This window comes from Ptychodera flava, chromosome 4, assembly GCF_041260155.1.
Source record: "Ptychodera flava strain L36383 chromosome 4, AS_Pfla_20210202, whole genome shotgun sequence".
NCBI classification, from domain to species: Eukaryota; Metazoa; Hemichordata; class Enteropneusta; family Ptychoderidae; genus Ptychodera; species Ptychodera flava.
Window position 1 is genome coordinate 19,351,433 of NC_091931.1, and position 12,408 is coordinate 19,363,840.

Genomic DNA, 12,408 nt, shown 5'->3' on the forward strand with positions numbered 1-12,408 from the left:
CCGGAAAAAAGGAAACCAGCATCCTGAAGGCTTAGTGACTGTTTACTTCAGTAATCTACTGCAATGTATGATAGTTTAAGAGGTATCGGGACGGTTACTCCCTGAACAAGTAACGCCTGGCTTGGATAATCTTAAGCATGCGTATGAAAGATGTTCCGGAGTAACTGGCCTATATTATAGCGCGCCAAATGTTCAAAAATATTGATCGTCAGTGTGTTAAAATAATCTGTCAATTGTTGTCTCAAAATAAAATGTAGTGGTTCGACCAACAATATGTGATCAAATTTTGTCATCGCAAACTTTCATCAAAATTGGTCTTTGATTTATATTGTAAAATATGTATTAGTATATATCGACAGAAAAAGTCGCCGTAATATTAAAATGTCAGTCTTTCCCGATTGAAATCAAGCTTTGATGGGATTAAGGAAAGGAAAGAATTAAAATAAATGAAAACAAATTGGAAAAAAGGACAGGAAATGGTATAAAATATTCCTTTGAAAAAGAATTTGAAAATACACACCGCTACGTGTGTAAAGACCGTTCAAAACAGGAGAAAATGATCTGCACATTTTATGTACTACATCAGCGGCCATTTTGATGAAAATATATATTGACAAAATTTGCCCATAACATTTCGGACAAAATACTATTTTTTCTTAGTAAATTTTTCTTTAAAACATAGTTTTAGCATACACCCTAAATAATATAAATATTTTTGAACCAGTTCTGACTGGCTGCACACAATAGGAAGGTGCAGCAACTGCATTCCTTTATATCATTATTACAAACCACTTTGGATAATTTCCTTGCATCACCCTTTGGATCATGTTATAACCGTTTGTCATAATGTGACAACAGTATGTTATTAAGTTGTGTATTTGTGTGCAAAAAGTTTCGCAATTTTAGCAGAAAAAAACGTATGAGCGGGTTCAAATATTTGGACTCTGAGACTGACTGCATTCAGAATCTGAAATTATGTTTCGAAGATAGCTAGCCATTAAGGTAGTATGCAACTCGAAAGTGAAAGACTTAAACGTTTTCTCAAACTTTCCTTAATGAAGCGTTCGACCATTCTCTTACCACATCAAGAATAAAAAATCAGGGTTCACCATGCAAAATTTGGTACAAGAGAGACAAATAACTATAGATTTCTCGATATTTGAAATTCATAATGGCCGACATCCCTGTGTTAGCTCCATGGGGAAAAATAAAAACTAAGACCGTGAAAAGTTTTTTTACACTAAGAGCTTTACCAGATGTGAACTGAATGTGCTCACGTGTTTTACAACAGGTTCATTAATAGTAGTACGCTTCACGGAACAATCAGATATCTGTTATATCATTATATGTAGCAGGTTTCATCAACTTTCGCACAGTACTCTCAGAGTTTAATCACTAATTACAAAACTTTATTTAATATGCAAATTTATTAACTTGACACTGCTCAATGCTTCATGGGGCAATTAGATATCTATCAGAACAACATATGTAGCACGTTTCATCAAATTTAATGCTGTGATTTTGGAGTAATATCACTAATTACAAAGTTCGTTAAATATGCAAATGAACCCTTAATTAACTTGACACTGCTCAATGTTTCATAGCGCAATTAGATATTTATCAAATCAATATCTGTAGCAGGTTTCACCAAATTTGGTCCCGTAATGTCAGAGTTATATACCTAATTACAAAGTTCATTAAAATGTAAATGAACCCTACTAAATATTTTACAACACAGTCAAATATCTGTCGGATCAGTATCTGCAACAGATTTCATACCATTTGGTGCCTTTATTTCGGAGTTATATGACTAATTACAAAACTTCATAAAATATGCAAATGAGCTATTTATGAACTTGACACTGCCCAATGCTTCTAAGTACAATTATATATTTATCAGATCAATGTCTGTAGCAGGTTTCACCGAATTGGGTGCGGTAATTTCAGAGTTATATGCCTAATTAAAAAGTTCATTAAATATGGAAATTAACCCTTAATTAACTTCACACTACTAAATGCTTTACAACACAGTAAGATATCTGTCGGATCAGTATATGCAGCAGATTTTATCAAATTTGGTGCAATTATATCGCACTTATAAGGCTAATTCTTCATAAAAACTTCATAAAATATGCAAATGAACTATTTGTTAACTTGACACTGCTCAATGCTTCTAAGTACAATTAGATATACATCATATCAACATTTGCTGCATGTATCATCAAATTTTGTGGAGGAATTTCAGAGTAATGTCACCTATTACAAAAGTTTATTATATATGCAAATGAGCAGATAATTGACATGACCCTCACAGTATCATCATAATGTTCTGAGATTGTCATCTGTGAAAAGTTTTTATGAAATTTTGTGCAGTATTTCTTGATTTATGTCGACACTGTCATTACTCTCTCCATAGGGAAACCATTATATGACAAAAAAATGATATGTCATAACTTTAATATGCAAGCCACACTAACCAAAATCTAATCAGTTCTTGCAAGTAGCATATGGTACCTGTCTATCAAATCTGACTTGAATCTGTTCTGGCGTGTTTGAGTACACATACACACACACACGGACAGACAGGCAGACAGACAGACAGACAGACATCGCTATGACATAAGCTCACGTGTATGAGCATGTGAGCTAAAATGAACCCCCGGCAAGTGGTAGCAGAAAAGAATGGGAAAAGTTTGACAGGAACCAAACACATCTCTCCGAAGATTACGATGGTATATTTGGCAAGTAAAATGCAAAACAGTACAACTATCGAGTCTTTAATGAAGCCTCCAACGCTATGTTTTATTTTGTTTTTGCAGTTTTTTGTTGTATTTATTTTGTTAGACTTTTCCTCTTTTGAAAATCGAAAGTCTATATTCCCGATGGGTTTCGCTCTGTCACACGTTGGTATAGTTGTTATGTTGAAAAAGATGCTCGCTGAAGGTTCTGACTTAACTTTTAATATCCAAGTTCATTTGTATAAATTATTCTATATAAAGCCCTGGGGCTTTTATAAAAGGCTCCGGCATATTTCACCAATTATCCCTTCTAAAATAACCCTTGAATCAAATACAGCTCGAATTTGCCTTATACTTGCATGCGGCGACGACTACGGCGCCACGAGAAGAGAACTTGAAGTAGACGACAGTATAGGGAATCCAATTGGTGCGAAAGGTCTCATGGGAGGAGCGTGCGTGACGTCATTGGCGAAACACGGACGTGTACTATAGCATTGGATTCTATGACTGTAGTGGTGCAGAATGTTTTTAAATGTTCATCTCTGCTCGTTACTTTTTAATCAAGAGTTCAGTAGCATGCAAAATGATTTACTGTTGTGCTGTTGGATGCAAAAATGACTCGAGAAAGAACAAAAACGGTGTTTAGTTTTTACCGTTTTCCCACAGGACAGCTTTTTCGAAGAGTGTGGCTAAAGAAAGTCGGGCAAGGTAAAAAATGTTTAAAACTGTCAAAGATGGAAAGTCATGCTCTGCAAATTTCAAGGATGATTGTTTTATAAGGGATTTCCCGACTCTAACATCGATACTAGACTATACTACACAATGTGGTTCTTATCTCGACACGCTCATGAGTCAGCCTAAAACCGTCAGTATTACCAAGATAAATATCGGCGATTTCGGGATTCTAGTATCGATAAGACGATACTACACAAAGCGTCTTTTATCTAGACAGCCCGGGTTTGCGAAATCGCCGATATTTACCTGATATAAATATCGGCGATTTCGGACTTTAACTCTGATTCCAAACGATACTAAACTTGTCATATCGAGGGTAAATATCCGAAGTATATCGGAGATTTCACCACCTAACAGTCTGACCACCCGACTTCCTCTGTCCGACTCTTAGTTTGAAAAACAGCATCAATGGCCAATAGTCAAGAATTCTACATGTTTTACATCATTACATTTATTCATGCACTTCGTCGGAAGGGCCGATCGAATATCATCGGAAGTTTGGGAGGGCCTTGCACGAAACACACTGAATACATTCTTTACAATAAATACAACTTGACGATCGGGACTTCTATTACCTATGCGTTATAAATAAAGCTCTAGTCTTCATAATCTCATTTCTTGTGTGTTTTTTTAGATTTTACCCCACGATTTCCCCTTTGCTTCAATGTCCTCCCCAGTATTGCGATTCGCAGAATGATAGTCACGAAGGGCCTCATGAATAGATAAAGACTTCCGAATGGAGCATTCTGGTTGGTCAATAGCCACATGATAGTTGATAAGATATGAGCAGAATACCCTTCAAGACTTAGCCCAACAAAATCGTTTGGATGCCATTGTTCCTGTCCCCGAAAATGAAACTTGAGTTCTTTCTTGTGGTCTGTCTCGAACATGGAAAATTCATTAGATTTTTCACTTATGTCTATTTGTGGATGTCAGTAATCTTTTCTGCCTTGAGCGAACAAGATTGTGAGAACTTTGACCATCATTGCAAGTTTTGCCTCTGGTCATTTCCTCCACAGTCACCTGCGATCTACTCCGCTCTGGGCCTATGCGCCCCCTAGACATGTGTACATACCGGACACGTCTGTGGGGCGCATAGGCCCAGAGCGGAATAGATCACAGGTGACTGTGTTTCCTCTGAGCGCAAAATCTCCGACAATCTTTCTCTATACAAGTCTTTCAGCTACATAAAGACAAGACCAGAGTAATTAATTCTTTCGTTTTGCACCCACTCAAAAAGTTCGAAAGGTGGTTGGCGGTTCAAAAATAGGACCAGCTTTATTTGTATTTACTAAATTGTTTCCATGTATATGACTGCCTATTCGAGAATCACGCGCAGAAACTGGTTTCACCTCCATAGGTTACCAAAAAATTGACTTTCTGTAAGCATGAGGGCGTGAAAGTACACTGTAAATTTTTAAAATTTGTACACAAAGATTTGTAGGCAGAAAATTAAACGGTAAACCTGTGTATTGCCTTCATGGAAACCTACAAAATCCCACACGCGCGGGGAAAGGCCAAGGCACCAAAAAACCGTTAGCAGCGAGTACAACCTGGAGAGTGTGATATGACAACATTATCCGATCCGAAAAAGTGTTGTGAAGAAATCTTTCACCGCACCATTCTGTTTGAATGTCTGAAAGACTTATAAATAGAGAAATTAGAAATATTGCAATATAAACAAAATCCGACCCATCTACCCCATTTTCGATCAATACCACGTTATCTTTTATCACACGGCACACGGCTTTGTTGGGCAATTTGTCATAATTTGTCAAAATTAAGGCGAATCAGCCATTTCTCTGACAGGCTGACCTTATGGCTTCGGTGGAAACAACGCCCCCCCCCCCCCTCTCCAGGTTCCCGAGGTATGTAGACCTCGGTGTCCTTAGCCTGTTTTCGTTGCCTTGTAAGCCAAATCCAAGGGTTCCTTACGTATTCCAACTTCCCATGCATGCCGTTTGGTCTAACGTACTTGATAATCATTTCGCAACGCAACAGTACAACAACAGTCAAAAGTTAAGCAACGTCATACAACGAAGCGAAGTCCCGCTTTCCGAAAATGAATTCTACACGCGCAAATAATACACGCTATTTTAGAAAATTGAAATGGCCTTTATTGAATTTATTGACTGTAAATTACCATGAAAGTATCCATACAGCAGTCCTGTGAAATATCTGGGTGTCTTTTCGAGAGTTGCGCTGAGGCACAACACAACCAATGGCTTTCTATTTCAAATAATGTCCACATAGATTTCTAATATTGAGTTGTCGACGCTCTTTCCATTAACATTAACTATCAAAATAATAAAGGGACCGAAACTTAAGTTAACTTTGTATGAACTGGATTACTCCATTGGTAAGTAGGATGTCATAGTAGATAATGACATTTGCTTACACAATATGACCTGATAATGATATGAAGAGAACAAATTAATATAATAGAAATGATTTCCACTAAAACCCTAGTGTGATAAATACAGCTGCCTCTAGACTCTATTACAGTGACACCCTAAGCAGAAACAGACCAACAGAGAAAATAATACAGCTCTATGATTAGATTAAAGCTTTATAAGTTGTAACTTTGTGGTGTATTTTGTGTTTTGGCTTATTTAGTTTATGCTGAGTCCTTTAACGTAAAAAAATTGATTTAAAAAAGAAAAATAATGTAAAGTTGCGTTTTGACGCTATATTTGCTTGACTTAATTGGTAGGTGTACCTGTGTTGCAATACATTTCTATTCTTTTCCTCTAATAACCGAATTGTTAATGTGATGACTCAGCAAAACTAAATGGGAAAAACCCAAAATACATGAGCGGGTGTTGTGTATTTTCACCAGTATTTCTATCTTTACCTAAAAAACAAACTGTCTTTTTAATATTCCTGAAGTCATGCCGAAATGCATTCAACTTATGTACACACATTCTGTGTTGTTAAATCAAAGGAAGCTGCTGGCGACTAAATGTTAGTCGAGACAAAACTTCATTTGTCGGCAATAATATTACATATTGAACTTGATACGTTGGGTATGCTGACAATTTATTTTTTTATTTCAACAAACTCCAGGACAAAAATAAGAAATGTGTTTCTTTAATAGAACAAAAATAATGAAAGAATTGTCACAGGTTACAAACATTGTCGCTCTATCGATAAAATACGAAATTTCATATCGACAATTTTTTTTTGTGTATTTTTATTTTTAATTCTTTCCTGGCACGATTACTCTGGCAAGCGCTTGGGTTTCGAGATAAATCTCCCTCTGTACCCACAACCAAATGTATGTGACTTCAGAGATATGTGGGCACAGTTACGCATCAGTTTCTTGTATAGTCACGTGACAATACAGTCGTCTTTTACCGGTTTACGCAAAATAATATAGTTGACACTCTTTACACTTACAGATTACTATCCAGCTACTATGTGATAACGATACTAAGTGATAACGAACCACTTGGTACGTTGAGGAATTAATAATATTCATTGTGACATAATCAATATATGTACAGAGTATTGTAAGTCTATGTACTAACCTTTCAGACTATCGGCATATTATATATACAGTTGTGAAAGCAGATTCCTTCGCTTAAAGCTATTATTATTATTATTATTATTATTATTATTATTATTATTGTTGTTGTTGTTGTTGTTGTTGTTGTTGTTGTTATTGTTGTTGTTGTTAACTGCATTCTGTTCTGCTCATGTTAGTAAATACTGTATCTTTCAAACGAAATGAAATATAATCAAAACATTTTAACGAGGTTGTACAGTTAATGGAGTGGGAGACCTAAGCATCAATACTGCCTTCATGCAAGGTTAGTTTGTAAGAATGAAAAAGGCGCGCCGAGCCGAGCCTACCTCAATCGGATCCAATGTAGGCCAGTGTTGCCGCTACACTCACAAGAGATCCGCCATTTGATTTGAAGGGTCAAAATTCACACTTGTAAATTTTCTTCCCGTCGATAGACTTTGACAGTCTTTTTCAGGATTAGGATGGCATTCACATATTTTACCCAAAGAATGCCACAATTTTCCCGGCCGACAGCTTGAGAATACAGTTTCCCTAAAACAGCAGCAAGGCCGCACTGTTTCAATCATTATTTGCTGTGTGTATCCCCCCCCCCCAAGATTTAATGGATGATCCCTAATAGTGAATCCATTCTGGCACTGCGTGATTGTGTGATGATTCTGAAACAGCTGGCTAACACAACAAATTAATCGAGATGTTCTCTCCCAATAAAAATTGCGACATTTTAGGAGGTGATTTTAACGAAAAAAGAAAGAATAAAATTGGAAAGAAAATTGAGATTGACACCCGAAGCTGGTTTCAAATGATTGACTCCGTCGAAGAGTATGAAAACTAAAATGCAGAGACAAGCCTGTACAGGAAGCAAGAGAATATATATCTCGCGACGATATGACTTTGTGACCATGATATGGTTTTTTAAGTATTTCTATCTTACAGAAACCTTGTGTCGATTAACTCGCATTGAAGTCGAGTGCTTTTTGTTTAGAGAAAAACAGCAAATGTATATCTACAATGTTCTGCTATGTGCACTGTTCTAGCCTGAAGATATGTCAACATTTGCCTAACCGCCATTTGAGCGTTATATTGGAATGCAACGCGTATTGCTTCCCACGTTCCTGGACGGAGTTTCGACGTGGCCACCGTCCGTGTCTTTGTACAGCTCGGGCACTTTCTGCGGGTCAACCGGTTTGGTCCTGAAATGCGACATATCGTGACCGGCCTTCGCCTTGCGACCTTTCTTTGGCGAGCCGTTCGCGTCCAAGCCGACGAACCATTCCTTTTTGCGAGGCCTTCCGACCTTCTTCTTCGGGTGGTGGTGTGACGAGTAGGTCAGGTACCAGTTCTCAATTAGTTTTTCGTGAAAGTGGCATTCCTCTGAGAGATCTTTCTGTGAGAAGGACAAAGAAAAACAATACGAAAATCAGTATAAAGACGTCCTCCAATATTAAACGAAGCAAAAAGTTATCAATTCACACTACAGGTAAACTTAAACATGTACGCAAACGACATCATAACTGAGCATGCCCAAAAAATTCATGCGGGATACCAGCAGTGACATCAAGGTTCCATTCCCCGGGACTTTTCGTGTATTTTCCAATATTTTTGCCTTGCTTGCAAGATACAGGTTCTTATTCTGAAACTCCAAACCATGTCAGAATGCCCTGTATACAAATTCCAAAGCTTTCGGAAATACGTGGGTAATTTATGTAATTTATGTTATTTCTGGCAACGACATTTAAGTCTGGGTTAGGCCTAGAATTTATTTATTAATCATACATTGCGCACAACACATTATTATGTTGGCAAGGCTATATTTCAACCGACTCTAGATTTATAGTGCGAAAATTTTATCATTTTCTTTACCAAAATGATGACAACATTATTAAAGTTTGATAATGCAACATGCAGAGAACAGCAGTAACACCTTTTTAAAATATCATGAACATGACGCGCAAGACATTTTTGTTGTTCAATTATTGTCTGGTTCATTTCCGAGATAAGTTACAACAGTGATAGAAATCCTGTTCCCAAAGGGAATCAGATCATCTCCACTCTTTTTGCGCAAAGGTCCCTTTTCTAATGCTAATTGGGTGAATGCAAACCTCACACTGAAAAAGAAAAACGCTCACTAATATGCAGTTATAGTTATAGATGAGAATAAGAATGTAAAAACGTCATCGTGAGTGCTCGATAAGCTGATCATATGTTTGGATTTTTAGCTCACTTTTTGACGTTTTTTTTCAAAAATGTCTTTGTCATTCTGACTTTTGTGACATCTTGCTATGTAAAATTTTTTAAATATGCAGAAGAAATTCTTTTCTTTGAGATACTTTGCCGTAGCAATAATGATGTATTTGCCAAAATTTCCGACTGTCATCATTTCATTTTGAGTGTAGCAGTTTGGTCAATCAGTGCCACTCGGAACGTATCATATCCAGCTTCTGTCAAAGTTCGGTGTTTTAATATGACTAGCAATGTCTTTGCAGATATTTCTAAGAGGTTGGAATACATTGTACTAGAATGACACGTTTTCAAGGTACTACAAACATACAAGCCTGCGAGGTATTCTAATTCGATGTGACATTCAGCAGGTAAGGTGACTGTTTCAGTATCAAAGTTTGCCCAATAATTTTAAGAGTACTTACTCTTCCGTAAAGTTCACCTTTTTTATTCATGGCGAGATAGTAATCACTCTTCACTCCTTTAATCGTAATCACTCCAAGCCCGGACGAATCAATGAGCATAATAGCTGAAATTTACGAAAATACTTGCATTAGAATTGTACCATCTTAAACATGTGTCCACGATGTCGATCGTTGGGGGCGTTCTAAAGTTTTCAAACTGAAACTTGGCTTGGTCGGTTAGAGTGATTATACAACGCTGACCATAGCAAGCCGTGCGGACAAGACCATGAAGATGGTGGGTTCTCGTGTTACGTATTAAAAATATACAACGTAGGCGATAGACAATTTCGCTTTCGTAGGGCTTGTACAGCGAATAATTCTCGAATTCAACCGTTGAAAGGCAATATAATTTTATTCACTTGTTAATAACACATTGATGAGTGTTATCCAAAAATGCAAAACTAATCATAATAACCAAGGTGCATAATATTGCATTCTGTGTACACAAATGCAAATTAGTGTCACTTCAGCTCACAAAACAACAAATCAGCATTATGAAAAAATGAAAACTTTTGCGATGTTCTTTGTCGTCCTTCTTTAGACATCATTCGCTATTAGGTCGCCCTTATTATTCATGGGGATGGGGCGGTGGAATTTAAACATAAGGAATGAAGAAGTTGACCCACATCAAAGTATTCATTCTAAATATAACCCCCCCCCCCTTAGTTTCGTAATTGTAAAATGTGACCCCGGGTCAAATTATTGATCTGATTAGATAAATAAAAAACATTACAGCCATCAAGATGAGACGCTGGAATGTAACAGCAAAACGACATAACTTTGCACTATGGACACCACCTGTACTTTGGGCTGTTTTAGAGAAGTTTGGTCTGTGTAAATAAATGTATTTACCAGCTTTTTTGTTTTTTTACCATCTGTTTTCATATAGATCGTAAACCGCTAAGTCATGACGAGATTGTAAACAGCTGAGGTTGTACAACCTTGGCTGTTTACAATCGCATCATGAGGATTGCAAACTCACTAGATTTATTTAGACTATTTGCCTTTGTTTCAGGCCACAAGTGTCATAGTTAACAAGAAGCCAATATTTACTACCCCTGTTAGGCTGCAAGCCGGGATTTGTACAGTTTGTTGTTTGTTTACCATTACAACCTGCGCTGTTGCTGATAGAATCCTATTGATATTGAATAAACAGAATAAACCATACTCTATTCCCATTGTTCATTTCTTTTTATTTTCGGTTCTGTTTTGGTCATGTCATAGTTTCATACAAATCTTTCGTAAAATCTAACTCGCACCCAAACTGTCTATTATAAAAATTGAGACCCGTGACAGTTTTGTAAAAGTCATCCCCCTCCCCCAAAAGATGAAGGCTCCATTAATTTCAAATTCGTCATCTCGAACAAATGACCATAGACGATGGCAATATTTGAGAATTTGATACAAAGACAGTCTGGCCAGGGATTACAGCCAATTTACTTTGTATCTGGTCCGAGGTTGTTTTTGTTTGTTTTGTTGTTGTTGTTGTTGTTGTTACTGCTTTTTTGGAGGGTGGGGTTAAAATGGCAAATCTGTGGAGAGGTTACGTAAGCAATAGGCGAGTGATGATCAGACTACGCGACAAAGAGAACCGGAGACAATTTCACCGAATCGAACCTAACACAGATAGCTGAGACGGTGGCGGGGAGGGAAGAGGCTAGAAACATTCACAGAAACCGTTGGATGACCGTTGAAATCTTGAACATTAAAGGGCTGGGGCAGTTACTGGACGATTACGTCATCCCTGCCATTACAGCAATCATTGTTTTGACAGCCAAAATAGTTTTATGGTGCCTGTACCCTCAAGGTTAAGGGTTACACGGCGTCATATGGTGGTGCGGTATGAACACAAAGCGCAATAGAGGCAACATTTAGGGTCACAATATGCCTGGGTCGGTCAGAAATTAAACATTTCTATCTCAGGACTTTGTTGATGTTATCGCCTCAATCAGCCAGATTCCGAGGGTGTCGCTGGTTTGCCCGAGTACTTCCAGTAACCAAGCTTGTCCGTTCAAGGACAAACAGGCAACATTTGGTTTCGTGAACAGAATGCAGTCACCGATTTATCTCAATTTCAGTTTCACCGCGAGAGCGCTTTTATGACAAGTTAGGTCGGTAATGGCATGGAAGAGATACTGAAAGTCATTTCAGTAGTCCAAATGGCTAAACTTTTAAGTCACATTGGTTTGTTTGGCTTCTCTCGTGCACCTGCTGTATGAGTGGGTTTGTAGCGTCACGTGGCTAGAAGATGCGTGCCTCAGAAAAAAAAATTGCACAATAAGCATCCATTCCGTTACCGTGACGGTGGCAGAAGAGATGCTAATTATGCATTTATTCTGATTTGCGAACTCTTTGTTAATCTAAAAGACGACTTTGAAATTTTGTTAAAGGTGATTGAAAATGTAAGGAGTGTTATCAATGGTCTTTAAAGAATAATGAAAACACCTTTTGCCACTCCGACTAATTTTTAGTTGCCGAAAGAATAAACGTCTTGGTGGCGCTTACTTGAGAATTGAACTCGTGCATACCGTTTAATGTAACACAAACATTTTAATGTAATGTTTTCTAACACCTTCAAAAATGTTACTGTGACTTATTAGGAAACTAAGGACATTTTCCTGTCTGCGAAAATTGATCATCATTTCCCCCGTTTTCTCAGTGTTTTGCTGCGGCTCAGGTCGGTATTTCAAAACCAGCCTACTTAGGACCGAATCTCTGAACGATA

At 37.5% G+C, this 12,408-nt stretch overlaps 1 protein-coding gene across 1 annotated transcript in view; it reads right to left on the minus strand.

Moving 5' to 3' along the window:
- Positions 1-5,567: 5,567 nt before the first annotated feature.
- The window catches only part of LOC139131112 (fibroblast growth factor 20-like), a 30,368-nt gene continuing 23,527 nt past the window's right edge, over positions 5,568-12,408 (minus strand). Inside the window, exons 2-3 of the mRNA XM_070697061.1 lie at positions 9,645-9,748; positions 5,568-8,386 (exon numbers count right to left, since the gene is read on the minus strand). Coding sequence (XP_070553162.1) covers positions 8,078-8,386; positions 9,645-9,748 — 413 coding nt within the window. The 3' untranslated portion in view covers positions 5,568-8,077. The remainder of the gene's footprint in view (positions 8,387-9,644; positions 9,749-12,408) is intronic.